Source organism: Pan troglodytes, chromosome 12 (assembly GCF_028858775.2).
Source record: "Pan troglodytes isolate AG18354 chromosome 12, NHGRI_mPanTro3-v2.0_pri, whole genome shotgun sequence".
Classification (NCBI taxonomy): Eukaryota; Metazoa; Chordata; class Mammalia; order Primates; family Hominidae; genus Pan; species Pan troglodytes.
In genome coordinates this window covers 112,137,747-112,155,770 of record NC_072410.2, presented here as the reverse complement: position 1 = coordinate 112,155,770, position 18,024 = coordinate 112,137,747, and the positions used below count along the sequence as shown (strand labels likewise).

Sequence of the window (18,024 nt, the reverse complement as noted above, 5' to 3'; positions counted from 1 at the left end):
GATGGAGGTGGGGTCAGAGAGTGGGGTACTGGTATTCAAGATTTCACGGGCGGAGCAGTTTCAGGTGATGACAAGGTACAGGGTGTGGCACAGGAGTGGGCACCTGAAGGGAGAGAAAAGGGAAGGCCTTGGAGTGGAGGAAGTGAAGGTGCACAGAGGCGGCCATCCGGTGTCCTCCACGGGGCACTCAAGCCACCCTTCTTGGGCTGGAGCGAAATACTGCTCTAAAGCTAGATGCCTGAGTATTCACCGTGCGACGGGGAGTGGGCAGGTGTTAACATTCATTCATTCATCGTTCATTTGTTCATTCAGGGAAATAGTTACTGTTTATTAGCTTTACCATGTGGTGAGCCAGGCAGATGCAGATGCTTCCCTAGTGGATCTGACCGTCTCCCGCGAACCCATCATTGCAGACACACATGACTTTCTCTGCTCCCTTCCTAGGAGGGGCAGAGGGTGTTCAGCAGGATGGCAGGAGCCCTGGGGAGCAGGGGCTTCTACACAAGTGTGGAGGTATCGGGGTCTGGCAGCAGCAGCCTGGAGGGCGGAGACCTGCAGTTCCCCACAGCATCCTCAGGTGAGGGCTATGGCAGGGGGTGGAGGCAAGTGGATGATGTTGCAGGGTCTGTTTACTCCAGAAGATGGCTCCAGGGAGCTGCAGGGCTTTAGGATCTAGGGAGGACAAAGGCAGATTGGGAAGAAGCAGAGGTTCCCGGGAAGCAGACGGGAGGTATGGTCTACAACATGAGGGCCCCCCCCCATCAAACTCCACACTCTTGGGCAACTTCCACAATGCTCACGAGGCTCAGGCTCGCACCCAACCCAGACCCACAGATGCCTTTGACACCCTCTGCCCCTCCTAGGAAGGGACCAGTGCACCCCTGTTTCTACTGACATCTCAAAAGTCCTACCTTGTATGCTGTCGTAAGTTGCAATGGCTTCCCTCTGCCAATAGACTCAGCAGGCTTCCACCAAACAGGATACCTGGAGAAAACCAGTGCTGTTATTCCATGGTTTTTGTGTGGTTGAGAACCATTATTCCTTCACAATATTCAAATCCAAAATTCCCTATTCTCATAGCACCCATTTCCCAAGTGGATACACCTTAAAAATGATGTGTGCTGAAAAGACAAGATGCTGTTATTTCCTGATGTTGTATTCCATCCATCAGTGTGCTACTCCCGCCAAATAAATCCCAGGGGAGAGCGAAGGAGGTCACTCACATTAGCATAAATGTTCATAGGTGAAACCATGAACATAAGTGGGATCTTGAAAACCTCTTTAAGAAAATGATGGGGGCCGGGCATGGTGGCTCACGCCTGTAATCCCAGCACTTTGGGAGGCTGAGATGGGTGGATCACTTGAGCTCAGGAGGTCAAGACCAGCCTGGCCAACATGGTGAAACCCTGTCTTTACTAAAAATACAAAAATTAGCTGGGCACAGTGGCAGGCGCCTGTAATCCAAGCTACTAGGGAGGCTGAGGCAGGATAATCGCTTGAACCAGGGAGGCGGAGGTTGCAGTGAGCTGAGATCGCGCCACTGCACTCCAGCCTGGTGACAGAGCAACACTCTGTCTCAAAAACAAAAAAACAAAAAAACATAAACAAAAAAGGACAAGTATTCTTCTGAGAATTGGACATTACTGACCTCTAAAGTTATTAATCACAGTGTGTGTTCTCTGAATTTTAAGTTTCTGCAATGTTTATCAACTATTGGCAAATTAAGCGCATATTATTTATGGCAATGAGCAATATATATTTTCCAAATAGTTAAACATTTGATATACTTACTAAAGAATTAAAAATCACAATGTTTATCAAAATAATTATAAGAATTCACATATTAACCAAACATTTGCCGACAACCTACTTTATGCCAGGCGTGGTGCTGGGCATTAATATAGAGCTGAGGAAGGGAGTGCCCTCTAGTAGCTCGCAGTGTGAGATCAGAAAGATGAGGAATCCAGGACTTTGGGATCAGGCACTAAAGCTGTGATAGAGGGATGGGAGATGCCAGGGGCGGAAGCCCAAATGAGGATCAAGAATGGTTTCAAGGGCAGGTCATGCTTGAGCTGACTTGATTTTTTTTTTAATTAAAACATTTTAAAAAATTATTTTATTTTTTCAGACGTGGTCTCACTATGTTGTCCAGAGGCTGGTCTCAAACTCATGAACTCAAGCGATCTGTCTGCCTTGGCCTCCCAAAGTGTTGGGATTATAGGTGTGAGCCACCGTGCCTGGCCATGTACCCCTGAACTTAAAATAAAAGTTATAAATAGGCTAGGTGCCCTGGCTCATGCCTGCAATTCCAGCACTTTGGGAGGCCAAGGCAGAAGGATTGCTTGACCCCAGAAATTCAAAACCAGTCTAGGCAACATAGTAAGACCCTGCTCCATTAAAAAAAAGAAGACATAAGTAGGTTAGCCAGGTGTAGGGGTATGCACCTATATGTGGTCCCAGCCACTCAGGAAGCTGAGGTGGGAGGAGGATCACTTGAGCCTAGAAGGTCGAGGCTGCAGCAGTGAGCCATGATCCTGCCACTGCACTCCATCCTGGGTGACAGAGCAAGACCCTGTCTCAAACAAACAAACAAACAAAAACAAAAAAAAAAACACCCATAAGTAAGAATGGGAACAGTGATGGGGAGAAGGGGACTAGAATGAGAGGGAGGAACTTGGGGGTCTGCAGGTCACCATAAAAAGAAGGGTAAAGGGCGGTTTGTCCACACGTCGCTGCCCAACACAGTAGCACCAGCCGTGTAGTCAATTTAAATTAATGCAAATATTAAGGCTGAGCCTGGTAGCATGCCCCTGTGGTACCAGCTACTCAGGAGAGGCCTCAGATGGGAGGACCACTTGAGCCCAGGAGGACAAGGCTGCAGTGGGCCGTGATTGCACCACTGCACACCAGCCTGGGCAACAGAATGAGAACTTGTCTCAAAAACTAAATTAATTGGCCAGGCACAGTGGCTCAAGCCTGTCATCTCAACACTTTGGGAGGCCAAAGCGGGAGGATTGCTTGAGCTCAGAAGTTTGAGACCAGCCTAGGCAATGTGGCAAGACCCTGTCTCTACCAAAATATACAAAAATAAGCCAGGTGTGGTGGCATGTGCCTATAGTCCCAGCTGCTCGGGAGGCTGAGGTGGGAGGATGGCTTGTGCCTGCGATGCCGAGGTTGCAGTGAGATCACAGCACTGCACTCCAGCCTAGGCCACATAGCGAAACTCTGTCTCCAAAATAATTAAATAAATAAACTTATCTAATTAATGAATTTAAAAACATCAAGTAATGAAAATTAAATGAAACGTAAAACCGTTCCTTAGTTTCTCCAGCCTCCTTCAGGTGCACATGTGGCCAATGGCTTCCGTATTGGGCAGTGCCGTTATAAAACATTCCAGTCATCACAGAGAGTTCTATTGGCCAGGGCTGGTCTATGCCGAGATTGGAAGCTAGGGGTGGGGACAAGGGGAGTTAGGGCAGAGTGCGGGAGAAGGGCCTGATGTGGCAAGATGGAGCAAGGAGAATTGCCCCAGGGCTGGTAGGTGTGGGGACAGGAAACAACCAACCCCTGAGGGGTTCTGAGTAAAACAGTGTCCTCAGGGGAGTACACAAGGTGGGGAAATTGAAAGAAGTTGGGAGCCAGAGGTTTTGCGGATGAGGGACATGAATGCCAGAGAGCACAGATGAAGGGCGGAGGGTGGAGGAGGGACAGGAAGAGGGACGGAAGAGGGGGTGTGCTGAGCCGCATGGAGATCAGAGTGAGCAGGGGAGGGTGACCTCGGAGCCTGTGGCTTCCTGAACTGTCCTCTAGGCAGAGTGGGGCCAGGCTGAGAGCTGGGGGTGGGAACAGGACCATCCTTCTCACTTCTACTAATGGAAGCCTGCCAAAGGGATTTTCCTGTTGTTGGTTGATAACTTTTTATTTTAACATAATTTATTTTCTTTTTCTTTTTTTTTCTTTTGAGACAGGGTCTGGCTCTGTCACCCAGGCTGGAGTGCAGTGATGTGATCTCGGCTCACTGCAACTTCGACCTCCCAGGCTCAAGCTATTCTCCCACCTCAGCCTCCTGAGTAACTGAGACTACAGGCATGCACCACCACACCCAGCTAATTTTTTGTATTTTTTGTAGAGATGAGGTCTTGCCATATTGCCCAGGCCGGTCTCAAACTCCTGGCCTCAAGTGATCTGCCCACTTTGTCCTCCGGAAGTGCTGAAATTACAGGTGTGAGCCACCGTACCCAGCCTCGTAAATTTCAGCCTTACAGAAAAGTTGTAAGACTAGCACAAGGAACTTCCATAGACAGATATGGGTATATGATAGGACTATTATATTGGCATGTAATATATATGACATAGTTCTCTATATCACCTAATATATACTTACAATATGTACTATATATTATATAATGACTTAATTATATGTATAAAATATTTGAGAGTAAACTGACGTATCTGTTAACTATCCTCTAATCCAGCCTGGAAGCCACCCATTTCTCCAAGGTTCCCTGGTTCCTTTTAGTGGATGGTGGTATTAGAAACTAAGATCTGGACTACTGGTATATTCAGTGCTACTGGTAAATCATTGCTTCTGAGGTCTCCCAGCAAACAGAGCTAGTAAATGGTTTATTTCTCTCTCTCTCTCTCTCTCCCTTCATCCACCCATTTTAAAATCTGGGAGTTTAGACTGGCACCTCCAGTTTCAGTTCAGCAGCACAGGATTTATTCTAGTTTTCTCCTTTTCCATATTTGGTTTGGGGTTTTATTTTTATTTTTCAGAGAGGAGGTCTTGCTCTGTCACCCACCCTGGAGTACAGTGATGCAATCATAGCTCACTGCAGCCTCAAACTCCTGGGCTTAAGTGATACTCTTGTATTCAGCTTTCTGAGTAGCTAGGAATACAGGTGCAAGCCACTGCACCTGGCTAATTTTTATTTTTTGTAGAGTTGGGGGTCTCACTATGTTACTCAGGCTGGTCTTAAACTCATGGCCTCAAGTGAACCTCCCACCTTGGCCTCCCAAAGCACTGGGATTACAGAGAACGGGACTTTCTCTTTTTCTTTTTCTTTTTGAGACGGAGTTTCGCTCTTGTTGCCCAGGCTGGAGTGCCATGGCGCATTCTCAGCTCACTGCAACTTCTGCCTCCCAGGTTCAAGCGATTCTCCTGCCTCAGCCTGGCTAGTAGCTGGGATTACAGGCACCCACCATGCCTGGCTAATTTTTTTATTTTTAGTAGAGACTATGTTGGCCATAGTCACCATGTTGGCCAGGCTGGTCTTGAACTCCTGGCCTCAAGTGATCCTCCTGCCTTGGCCTCCCCAAGTGCTGGAATTACAAGCCTGAGCCACTGCACCTGGCCTGAGAATTGGAATCTGATTTTGAATTTTCTGCTTAAAATTTAATGATCAGACCGGGCATGGTGGCTCATGCCTGTAATCCCAGCACTTTGGGAAGATGAGGCGGGCGGATCACCTGAGGTCAGGAGTGCGAGACCAGCCTGGCCAACATGGCGAAACCCTGTCACTACTAAAAATACAAAAATTATCCAGACATGGTGGTGGGCGCCTGTAATCCCAGCTACTCAGGAGTCTGAGGCAGGAAAATCGCTTGAACACAGGAGGCGGAGGTTGCAGTGAGCCGAGATGGTGCCACTGCACTCCAGCCTGAGCGATGGAGCAAGACTGCATCTCAAAAAAAAAAAAAAAAAAGTTAATGATCATTTATTTTTTAATTAATTAGTTAATTTTTAAATAGGGGTGGGGTTTTGCTACATTGCTCAGGCTGGTCTCAAAGTCTTTCCACTTCGGTCTCCCAAAATGCTGAGATTATATGATCACTTATGTCATTTAATATTCCTCTAAAATGTTTTTAATGACAGCATGATTACAAAATTACTAATTTGTTCAATCCTCTTTTGTTGGACATATATGTTGTTTGCAATTTTAAGTCTTATAAACATAATTGAATGGCTACAGATGTCGCTCATCCATAACGTAGATACCCAGTACTTAAATATATAGTGTTATATTTTCATGTCTCTTTCAAATCATTTCATATTTCTAAGAGACCGATCTAAGAGCAAAAACATTTACACTCAGCTTCCTCTGATTCTCCAGACATCCTCCAGCATTTAAGCCCCTTGCTTGAAGTGCAGTGATCCAAAATATATTGTCTATTCAGCACTGTGAACTTGGCAGTGAACAGAGTGCCTTCCTGAACTCTATAATCTAAATAAAATGATGGGAGCACTTACTGTGAGCACACCAGGCTCAGTCATGCTTAGACATTTTGCATGCGTTATCTCATTCCATTTTCATCACAATTCTCTAACTTGAACTTGAAGTCCCCATTTTCAAAACTGGGGTATTGAGAGATTGGGTAACTTGGAAAGGGCCCAGCTAGTAAGTGGCAGAACTGAGACTTGAGGTCCGATCGTTTTGACTCCAAAGCCAGAGCTCAAAACTCCTGCAGAGGGCTCTTGGCTGTAGCCCAAAGACTCTTCCCTAAGCACCAGCCACACTCCTTCTCTTCTTTGTCTTCTTTCTCCAGCCCAGGACTCTTGAGGTCAGGGACCTCTCCTATTCCCTGTGGTACCTCCAAGATGTAGTTAACCTACCATGTAGGCTAACTCCATCAAAGATAGGTTGAAAGTGACTGAATGCAGGAGTGGCAATGTCCCATATATTTATAATAGGGCAAAATTCGCATCTTCCCAAAGAACCCTGTGAGGAGAAAAAGGAACTTGGAAGTGAGAAATAAAAGGAGGAAAAGAAGCAGAGATGAATGGAGCTTTTTAAAGTAGTAAATGCTAATAGCACGCCGTTGCCAATTGCTTAATATGCACTGTTCACTCTGCCATATCATTTAATTCCCGGGAAAACCTTATGAGGCAGGTACTTTTCTTTTTTCTTCTCTTTTCTTTTTCTTTTTTTTTTTTTTTTTTTGACAGTTTCGCTCTTGTTGCCCAGGCTGGAGTGCAAGGGCGCTATTTCAGTTCACTGCAGCCTCCGCCTCCCAGGTTCAAGTGATTCTCCTGCCTCAGCCTCCGAAGTAGCTGGGATTAGAGGCATGTGCCACCATGCCCAGCTAATTTTGTATTTTTAGTAGAGATGAGGTTTCTTCATGTTGGTCAGCTGGTCTCAAACTCCTGACTTCAGGCGATCTGCCTGCCTTGGCCTCCCAAAGTGCTGGGATTACAGGCGTGAGTCACCACGCTTGGCCGACAGGTACTATTATTAACCACAGTTTACAGCTCACCAAAAAGTCCACTGACGTTATGTAGAAACTTATGTAGGCCAGCTACAGTGGCTCCAACTTGTAATTCCAGCACTTTGGGAGGCTGAGGTGGGTGGATCACCTGAGTTCAGGAGTTCAATACTAGCCTGGCCAGCATGGTGAAACCCTGTCTCTACCAAAAATACAAAAATTAGCTGGGCATGGTGGCGGGTGCCTGTAATCCCAGCTACTCAGGAGGCTGAAGCAGGAGAATCACTTGAACCCTGGAGGCAGAGATTGCAGTGAGCCAAGATCGTGCCACTGCACTCCAGCCTGGGCAACAGAGCCAGACTCTGTCAAAAACAAACCAACCAACCCACAAACCTGTTGTCCCAGCTACTCAGGAGGCTGAGGCATGAGAATTGCTTGAACCCAGGAGGTGGAAGTTTCAGTGAGCTGAGATCGCGCCACTGCACTCCAGCCTGGGCAACAGAGCCAGACTCAGTCTCAAAAACAAACAAACAAACAAACAAACAAACGAATGCAATTACAGGCTGAGTGCTAGTAACTAGGTCTTTGCATGGGGCCTAGAGGGGTGGTTTAGAGCTTGTAATGCCAGAGACACTTGGAGGTAGAAGAATGAAGTTCAAGACCTGGTTCTACCACTAAGTGTGCTTTGATCAGCTCAGTTAATCTCCTTGAGCCTGCTTCCTCATCTGTGAAATGAGGATCATGGTCTTCCTGGTATGTCTACACCTCGTGTGTATGCACATATCACATCCTGCTTAGTGTTTTGTGTTCAGACCTTAGTGAGTTGGAACTGCTCAGTATTCTGTTTATCAGACTTGCTTTGCTCTAGTACTAGTATGAAAATGCTGATTTATTTTTGCATGCCCCACAGTGCCTGGCAAATATTGTGGGGGGGGGGAAAAAAAACTTGTTAGATGAGGAAGTGAGCAGAGGTGACTTCTCCTTGTCTGTGTACACTAGGACAAATCCTGAGAATTCCCTGGCCTTAATTTCTCTGACCAAAACAGTGACAATGATAACAATGGCTGTCCTAAAATCACAAAGGCTTTTTGGGTGAAAAAGAAAATACAGATGAGAGGACTTTGGGCCCTGAAGAAGGATGGTAGATGATTTCGAGAGATTATTACAATGTGCTGCACTTAATATGTAAAACCGTAAAGAAACCTAAGAAAGCAGGAGAGGGAGAAGTGAGGGGAGCTCTTATTCGGTTGCTCTCACCAGAAATGCTGTTCTATCTTATCCTCATAACAAGCCTAAAAAGCAGGCATAATCTTGCTCCTTTGTTTTCAGCTGGGAAACCTGAAACATAGCAAGTGTAAGCGGCTTTTCTGACTGTCTGATTTCAAAGCCTAATCTGTTTCTACAGCACCGTATTGACTTGCAAGGGACAATTCTACTTGCATTTTTCTGTACTATAGATCTGTCTCCATAGAAAAACTCCCCAGGGCTCTTCTCAGTAAAAGCCAGAACAACCCACGTGAGCTGATTGAGATTCAAGGATATCTGGGCTGATTTGGAAAGAGCATCATCTTCGGATGGCTATGAAGTAATAAAGAAGTTCAAAATATGTCAGCTGGGAGTGGCCAGAGGACAACAGACCAACGAGGCCAGCCTCACCCTTCTGGTTCCCAAACCTGACGGGACTGTTCAATGTTGCACAGACTTCAGCTGGCTCAGTGCACGATCAGTGCCAACTGCAGAAACATTTCAGAAGTAACTAACTAAAGCCAAATTCATAATAAGCTACAGATGACTCAAGACTCCTGGCATTTCCTCCCCAGCCTTTATTCCTGGGAAGAGATGGTGTTTATTATGACCTGGGTACTATATTTTTCATAACCTGGGGAGTATTTTAAAAGCAGTGATTAAGGCACACAAACTTTTAAGTCTTTTAGCAGCAGATTTCAGAAACTTTAAAGTTGTATAGGGAGGGGACAGAAAATGGGTTGCTAAATGGTGCTTCAGGTTGAAATATGGAAGAAAAATACTTTCCTTATACAGTGTAAATGCTAAATCATACTCTTTTAATATACCAAGGGAGCAGGCTCCAGAACTTTTTGTTGTTTTCTCCCTATTTATCTGTTAAAGGCTGATCTTTGTGAGAGAAAAACACAAGTCAGCTCAAAACTGGTAACACATGTGGTTGCCTTTGAGAAATGCAAATCAAACAACCTCTTGGACAAGATTCCCGCCCGCCTTGCCACCTTTTCAAGATGTAAGTTGTTTAACAAGGCATCTTTATTTGGCTTCAGAATCTTACTCAATTTCTGAGCTGTGGTAAACTCTGATGACATTGGATTATCCTTTACTGATAAGATACATTTGATAACTTTTTTGATCTTTAGAAAGCAAACAGCAGAATGCCAAGATTTATGAATAATATATAATCTCAATCATGCAAACAAATCTGCATCTATACATGAATATGCATTAAATGGTAATAAAGAATTTAAATGTTAACAGCAGCTAATTATAGAATTACAAGTAATTTTTATTTTCTTCCTTATACTTCTCTGTTTGCCAAATTCTTTTTAAAAAACAGAGAAATTTCAAGCTCATTCTTGTTGGAGAAAAGAAAAGGAGAGAATTACCTATATAAGCAGATAAAAAGTTATTTGAAAAATGTCAAGCTACCCCTGCAGCAGTAGACATCATCCATTACAAATTCAGCTATGAAACAAGAAACTTAAGATGTGAAAGACCAGAAAGATTTTAGATTTTGAGTAGGAAGATTTTGAGGAAGACAAGGAACACTGTAGGTCCTTATTATTTTCTTAATCAGATGATGTCCAGAAGTTATTTGTGTGTTTTTGTTTTTGTTTTGTTTTGTTTTTTGTTTTGGGAGATGGAGTCTTGTTCTGTCACCCAGGCTGGAGTACAGTGGCATGGTCTCGACTCACTGTAACCTCTGCCTCTCGGGTTCAAGTGATTCCCGCGCCTCAGCCTCCCTAGCAGCTGAGACCGCAGGTGCGTACCACCATGTCCAGCTAGTTCTTTTTTTTTTTTTTTTTTGAGATGGAGTCTCGCTCTATCACCCAGGCTGGAGTGCAGTGGCGCAATCTTGGCTCACTGCAACCTCCGCCTCCCGGGTTCATGCCATTCTCCTGCCTCAGCCTCCCAAGTAGCTGGGACTATAGGCGCCCGCCACCAAGCCCAGCTATTTTTTTTGTATTTTTAGTAGAGATGGGGTTTCACCGTGTTAGCCAGGATGGTCTTGATCTCCTGACCTCATGATCCGCCTGCCTCGGCCTCCCAAAGTGCTGGGATTACAGGCGTGAGCCACCGTGCCCAGCCAGTTTTTGTATTTTTAGTAAAGATGGGGTTTCACCATGTTGGCCAGGCTGGTCTCAAAGTCCTGATCTCAAGTGAGCCACCCACCTGGGCCTCCCAAAGTACTGGGATTACAGGCATGAGCCACCGTGCCTGGCCTATCTAGGAGTTATTTGTGTCTGACTCTCTTAATTCACAGAACAAAGTTTTGTTTTGTTTTGTTTGTTGTTGTTGTTGTTGTTTTGGTTTGGTTTGGTTTGGGTTGGGTTTTTTGTTTTCTTTTTTGAGATGGAGTTTCACTCTTGTTGCCCAGGCTGGAGTGCAATGGTGTGATACCGGCTCACCGCAACCTCTGCCTCTGGGTTCAAGCGATTCTCCTGCCACAGCCTCCCGAGTAGCTGGGATTAAGGCATGCGCCACCACGCCCAGATAATTTTTTATTTTTAATAGAGACGGGGTTTCTCCATGTTGGTCAGGCTGGTCTCGAACTCCTGACCTCAGGTGACCTGCCCACCTGGCCTCTCAAAGTGCTGGGATTACAGGTGTAAGCCACCACGCCTGGCACAAAACAAAGTATTTACAGGTAACCAGGTGTATAGAAAGAGTGGTGCCACGAGCAAAGTCACAGATACTTCTAAATGTGTTGCTCAGTCTCTGAGAAGCCAGGTCCATGGCTTTGAACCTTGCAGATGGGAAAATGTGGACTGAAATAGAAAGCATGTGTTCTTCCTCACCCTGATTATCTAGTCCTGCAGGCTTGTTGGGAGCAGTAGAAAGGACATAAGACTCAGTCACAGGCCCGAGTTCCAACTGTAGCTCTGACATAACCAGCTGTGTGACACTGGGCAATTCACGTAACTTCTGTGGGCATCTCCACCCTTGTTTGCAGATGAGATCTGCCCCCAGCTCTAAGATGTTTTCCCTGGCTGGATAAAATGTCGTGCCTGGATAACGTCCAAGATTGGAGACCACCCCGCTTTAATGTCTAACTGGGCCACTCCTTCCCTGGAATAGCCACTTAATGTCCTCAAACATACCGGGGTTTCCCCATCCCTTGGTTTCAGGTATCCTCCCTCAGGAAGATGTTGCAAGGACTGACTAATGCACATTAGTGTCCCAATAACGATGCCTGCTGCAGGTGCTGGGACTTCCAAGTCTAACCTAGGCTGGCAGTACGACCCCACTGTGATCTTAAAGCCACCTTTCTGTCCTGTCTCTGGGGCTTCCCATCCCACCCTATGTGATTACAGCTTAAGTCTCAGATGATGTCAAATCCTTCTCCCAAAGACCCTGATGCATTCACAAGAATGGGTTGATAGATAAGGCTAGTTTACACAGGAGGGGGAGTCCACGTTTAAGGAAGCAAGAACACCGTCTCCAATGACCCCTCGAAGGACACTCTTGAGATCTTCATCTTTCCCAGAAACCACTGAAAACATCGCCCACATGGAAGGATGCTTTAAAGCTTTCTCCTTCGGTCCAGAGAAAATGAATTCTCCGAGTTTTCCTTTGGTTTTGTCTTGTTTTTAACCTTCACACGTTAATTTCCAGGGTTTCCCCCTCCTGGTTCCAGACAGCACCGATCATGAACTCATCTCTGATCGTCGTACGGTGAGTTGTAACCGCCCCCCCACCCCCCATCCACAGGGCAATTCGGAAGGTGGAGAGGGTGAGGTGGGAGTTTCCTGGGCAACCGGGCGCACACCCGCGCCCACACGGACAGGAAAAGCTTCGCTGTCTACGCAGGTGCGTCCCGAGCACCTGCGCACCTGTTGCGCGGCTCCCCACAGGTGGGCCCTGTCTCTTGCACTGGCCTGGAGACACCTGGGAGTAGGTGATTCCCCTGAGATCCGCGCATGTCTCTGTGAGGCGAGCGTGGGTGACCAAGCGGGGCTGCGGCGGCCGCAGCGGGAGGGCGGGGTGGTCCCGAGCTCAGAGCCTTTTCCCGACTCCCACCCGGCTCAGCCGTCCACGCGTCCCGGACGCGGCAGCGCAGTCGTGCGGCAGGAGACCCCGTGGGACGCGCCGCAGAAGCCCCCAGGGCCCCGGCCCTCGCGCGTAGGGGACTGGAGACCCTGCGCGTCTCCTCCGCGCCTTCCTGCCCGGCGCCTGCACCTGCTCCCCGGCTCTCGGGCCCCCGGCTGGAGCGAGGCGGGAGGCGGACGGCCCGTATGCAAATATCCGGCGGGGCCGGGGCCGCCTCCAGAGCCCGGGATAAAAGGCGGGGCGGGGCGCAGGGCAGCGAAGCCGCTGCCTCCCGGGAGCCGGCAGTGCGCTCCGGCCCCGCACCCGCCGCCCGCCGCCCGTCGCCCGCAGCCCCCTACCGCGCGGCCCGCGCCCCGCCGGCTCCCGGTAAGGACGCACCACGGAGCGGGGACCCGAGGCAGGGGCGGGGTGGGGACACAGGCACGGGGTCCGGCTGCGCACCAGCCTGCGCTTTCCCATTGGAAACGTGGGCAGCGTGCACCTCCGCGCGCTTCCCCGCGGCCGGGCTGGTAGCATCTCCGCAGGTGCTGCGGGGGGCCAGTTCGTCCCCAGGCCATGGGCAGTCAAGGCGGAAAGGAGCTGCGTTGGGTCTGCGCGGGGTTAGGAGAGAACAAAATGCCCTCGGATTGGAGCGGGACCGGGAGTCCGAAAGGAAGAGGTTCCACCAGGGGTCTCTGGCTCCTCAGAGCTTATCCTGCTTTCCCCCAGCCGTCCGGAGACGCCGCGGGGAGGCAAGCGGAAAGGGGGAACCTGGCCGAGGGGGAAAGGTGCGGGTGTGGACACCTGTGAAGGAGCAGCACGAATCGAATCGGCCGTAGAGGCCGCAGACGCGGCCGCGAAACCACCGGCCACGCCGGGCAAGGGACCCAGCTCTGCTGAGCGGGCACCTCGCCTAGTGGAAAAAAGACTTCAGTAGTTCCCCTCACCCCCTACTACTTTTTTTTTTCTTATTTAAAAAAATCCTCTGAAGTCTATTTTTAAAGCTAATACCAATCACAAGGTTGGCCAGTTTGACCTGCGGTTTGACCTGGTAGCCTGTTGTGAAAATCCCTTCCTCATCCCACGCCTTCCTCCACCCCATCCTGCATCCCAGAAGATGCAGTGTGGAAGGAAGACAAATATTCCCCCAGAAGGTGTCCGCCTCCAGCTTACTGTCCTCCCGTTTTATGATGCCTGATAGGGGTTGTTCACTGAGGTGGAGAGAAAGAAAGGAACCTCTCCCTCCTCCTCTGCTCCTGAAAACCAGCCAGAACCACTGCAGGGACCAAGGAGCTTTGGAGTTTCGGGAACACCTGAGGGCTGCCCAGGTGGAGATAAGAGCTTTGCTTTTGCAAATGGATGTCCTTGGAGCTCATCCTAGAAAGGATGAATTGGAGGGTAGGGAGTGGTGAGGCGGGGATATCTGACACATCTCTCCTTCTGTTTCTGTTTGTGTATGTTTGTCCTGGTTCTGGGCAGTCACTGGGTAAGAGAAGACTGGAAGCATGTCGGAGTTTTGGTTAATTTCTGCCCCTGGCGATAAGGAAAATTTGCAAGCTCTGGAGAGGATGAATACTGTAACCTCTAAGTCCAACCTGTCTTATAATACCAAATTCGCTATTCCTGACTTCAAGGTAAAATTCTTGGGGAGGAGTGAAAAAGGGATGGATTGGTCAGGGGGAGACGGGAGAGGGAGACAGGTTGCTACCTCAGGAAACCAAGGAGAAAGTATCAAGGCAAAGGCAGGGGCTCTGAGGACAAGCTGAGGTTTGAGGATGGACGGGGAGGTGATGGGCTAGGTGGGATATCATGCCATAGTCCAAAATAAATTGTGATACCTATGTAGGTGCAGCCACAGGAAGGAATGAACAGGGGGACAAGGTTGTGGGTAGCAGTGTCTAATGCTTCAAAAAGTGGGAAGCACGTTAAATGCACACTCAGGTTCTCTCGGGTGTTCCTCTGGCTCCTCCTGGTTTGTCTGCAGCATCTCAGAAGACCCACCATATAGTTTAGATGTGCAGGCGGCTTGGGGGGCTTCAGCCTTGATTGTACTCTTGACCTGGGGGCAGGGGAGGAAATCTAGGATCCCTTTGGTCCTGAGGGAGGGGAAGGGAGGGAATTTGGTGGCAGAAGGGAGTTTGGGTCATGCCCAGGCATCTAAGGGTTCTTGGAGTGGAGGGCAAAGTTCAAACGAAACCAACATTAAGGAAGAACGAGGCCAGGCGCAGTGGCTCACGCCTGTAATCCTAGCACTTTGGGAGGCCGAGGTGGGTGGATCATGAGGTCAGGAGATCGAGACCATCCTGGCTAACACGGTGAAACCCCGTCTCTACTAAAAAATACAAAAAAATAGCCAGGCGTGGTGGCGAGCGCCTGTAGTCCTAGCTACTCGGGAGGCTGAGGCAGGAGAATGGTGTGAATCCGGGAGGCGGAGCTTGCAGTGAGCCGAGATTGCGCCACTGCACTCCAGCCTGGGTGACATGGCGAGACTCTGTCTCAAAAAAAAAAAAAAAAGAATGAGACATGTGCAATTTTTTTTCCCCCCGAGTAGCTGGGATTACAGGCGCATGCCACCATGCCCGGCTAATTTTTGTATTATTAGTAGAGATGGGGTTTCGCCATGTTGGGCAGGCTGGTCTCAAACTCCTGCCCTCAGGTGATCCACCTGCCTCAGCCTCCCAAAGTGCTGGGATTACAGGAGTGAGCCACCACGCCTGGCCACACAATTATTTTACTTCAAAAAGAGTGGACTTACCGTGGTGCTTTCTGAGGCTGTAGGTTTCCACGGGGAAGACACTACAGCTTTCTCCCAGACCACATGGCACAGGTGCTGGTGAGATGGCACTGACTGCCCAGCATCTGCTCTTGTAGAAAACTGCCATATACTCCCTTTTCAAACCTCACTTTGCCCCTCCACCCAAACAGCTGCCCCATCAGCTACCAGGGTTGTAATGCTACCCCATTTGCTAACATTTGTTGAGCAAAGAGCTGACGGCTAGGTACTTCAAATGCATCACCGGGAAGCTGGCTCTGGGGACAGGCTGGGAGAGGCTAAATGTTGTCAGGCTGGTAAGTGGCAGCAGTGGGTTCTGAAACCACATCTTGCTGCCTTTTTAAGCCTGCCTCTGCTTGTCCAGCAATGGACACTGTACGGGTGAGTAAATTCTGCATCCACTCATTGATACTGTGTGTGAGGCACTGTGCTGGACTCTGGAAGGTAAAAAGATAAAAAAAGAAGACACAGCCTCTGCAGAAGTTGCTTAAAATTAAGTTACTTGAAAAGAAGCGACTTGTCTTGGTAGAGATATTCAGGCTTCATCATTTCCTAATTACTTTTTTTTTTTTTTTTGGTTGGAGTCTCGCTCTGTCACCCAGGCTGGAATGCCGTGGTGCAATCTAGGCTCACTGCAACCTCCGCCTCCTGGGTTCAAGTGATTCTCCTGCCTCAGCCTCCCCAGTAGCTGGGATTACGGGCACATGCCACCATGCCTGGCTAGTTTTTGTATTTTTAGTAGAGACGGGGTGTCACCAGGTTGACCAGTTTGGTCTCAAACCTTCGGCCTCCCAAAGTGTTGAGATTACAGGTGTGAGCCACTGTGCCCAGCCTCCTAATTATTTTTCTTAATTGTTTTTTCTTGAAATTCTGCCAAATCTCAGAACCTAATTACTTTTTAACATCTAGTTGGTGGTACCACATGATAGCAACCCTTTTCTTTCTGATTCTGTGAAAAGACCTTTAAATACAATTTTGGACATTGTAGTAATTTCTACACTAAGAAATAGATCATGGCCAGGCACGGTGGCTCACTCCTGTAATCCCAGCCCTTTGGGAGGTCGAAGTGGGAAGATCACTTGAGGTCAGGAGTTCGAGACCAGCATGGACAACATGACCAAACCCCATCTCTACTAAAAATATAAAAAAATAAGCCAGGTGTGGGGCACATGCCTGTAATACCAGCTATTTGGGAGGCTGAGGCAGAAGAATCACTTGAACCTGGGAGGTGGAGGTTGCAGTGAGCCGAGATCTCAAAAAATAAAAAACAACAACAACAAAAAACAGATCATAAGTTCTCTGAAAAGAAAAGGACCGAGGTGAATGATGAAGTGGGAGGAAAGGAAAAGCTGCTTCCTTCCCCAGCAAGAATTTTTTTTTTTTTTTTTTTTTTTGAGATGCAGTCTCGCTCTGCTGAGCAGGCTGGAGTGCAGTGGTGCGATCTTGGCTCACTGCAACCTCCACCTCTGAGGTTCAAATGATTTTCCTGCCTCAGAGTCCCAAGTAGCTTGGATTACGAGCGCATGCCACCATGCCCGGCTAATTTTTGTATTTGTAGTAGAGACAGGGTTTTGCCATATTGGCCAGGCTGGTCTCAAACTCCTGAACTCAGGTGATCTGCCCACCTTGGCCTCAAGATCATGGTTAATAACAGCAAAGAACAGAGAAAAAGACGGTGGGGCCGGGTGCAGTGGCTTGAGCCTGTAATTCCAGCACTTTGGGAGGCCAAGGCAGGCAGATCACCTGAAGTCGGGAGTTCGAGACCAGCCTGACCAACATGGAGAAACCCTGTCTCTACTAAAAATAAAAAATTAGCCGTGCATGATGGTGCATACCTGTAATCCCAGCTACCTAGGAAGGCTGAGGCAGGAGAATCACTTGAATCCAGGAGGCGGAGGTTGAGGTGAGCCGAGATCGTGCCATTTCACTCCAGCCTGGGCAACAAGAGCGAAACTCCATCTCAAAAACAACAACAAAAAACACAACTGATGGGACTGTCTTGGAGCAGAAAAGCTTTTAGGAATGAGAACTTCTTTAACTTGCTTTCTGGTGTATCTCTTCCTCAGCTATGGGGATTAACAACATGACTGACTAGCAGGCTGCCATTCTAAGGAAAATGAGCTGAGGTCAGATGGTAACATCATAGTCACTCCTTCCTATGGCAGGCATATGACAGTTTATCCTGTTGGTCAAAAATAAGTAAATAAAGACACCCCCAAATCCACTGGTTTCCATTAAGAGTTTTTTCTACTTTCCACTTTGGCCATTGACCAAGGGTGACAAATTCAAGATGAAGTGACAGAGTCCCTGCCGTGTTGTTGAGATGGCATCATGCTTGGCCAGAAACCTGTGAGCCTCTGACGTTTTTATGATCTGTCTAGGTGGGGACCTTGGATTCCCTGGTTGGCCTCTCTGATGAGTTGGGGAAACTCGACACCTTTGCTGAAAGGTAAAATATTCCTTATTTACTACATACAAGTGAGAATTTGACATTGTTGTCAGAGGACACAGTGTTCTTGCTTTGGCTGAACCGGAGTATGGACTTGTCTAGACCTGGTTCCAAAAGTGAGCAGAGAAAACCGATCAGTCCCCCTGCGGGTGCTGGGTCTGCAGGAGCCCGCCTGATTCCTCCTGGTGTTTTGTCTGCTGGAGGCAGCACTTGTTAAGGGGTTGCCTTCAACCTAAAGATCATGCATAGGTGCCGAGACACTTGGAAAAGTCATTGGTGTCGTTTCCCACCAAGCCTTTTTAGGTTTGTTTATTTTTTAGTAATA

The 18,024-nt window shown here is 48.1% G+C and overlaps 1 protein-coding gene and 1 long non-coding RNA gene across 11 annotated transcripts in view; one reads left to right on the top strand and one right to left on the bottom strand.

Annotated features, from left to right (window-relative positions):
* Positions 1 to 349: 349 nt before the first annotated feature.
* On the bottom strand, positions 350 to 8,541 carry LOC134807776 (uncharacterized). Its single transcript, XR_010149031.1, has 3 exons — positions 8,461 to 8,541; positions 912 to 984; positions 350 to 672 (listed from the first exon to the last, which is right to left on the bottom strand). It is a non-coding gene; the product is annotated as an uncharacterized LOC134807776 (long non-coding RNA).
* Positions 8,542 to 11,979: 3,438 nt separating this feature from the next.
* Positions 11,980 to 18,024, top strand: part of ATP6V1C2 (ATPase H+ transporting V1 subunit C2) — a 62,689-nt gene continuing 56,644 nt past the window's right edge. For 3 of the 10 annotated variants that reach the window (XM_016947133.4, XM_016947117.4, XM_016947113.3), the window contains exons 1-3: positions 12,755 to 12,864; positions 13,957 to 14,111; positions 17,632 to 17,699. In XM_016947133.4, the coding sequence (XP_016802622.1) occupies positions 13,983 to 14,111; positions 17,632 to 17,699 (197 nt within the window). In that variant the 5' untranslated portion in view covers positions 12,755 to 12,864; positions 13,957 to 13,982. Of the gene's footprint in view, positions 12,124 to 12,195; positions 12,303 to 12,754; positions 12,865 to 13,956; positions 14,112 to 17,631; positions 17,700 to 18,024 lie in introns of those variants that run through there. The other 7 variants (XM_054678247.2, XM_054678244.2, XM_016947139.4 and 4 more) reach the window with 5 other exon arrangements.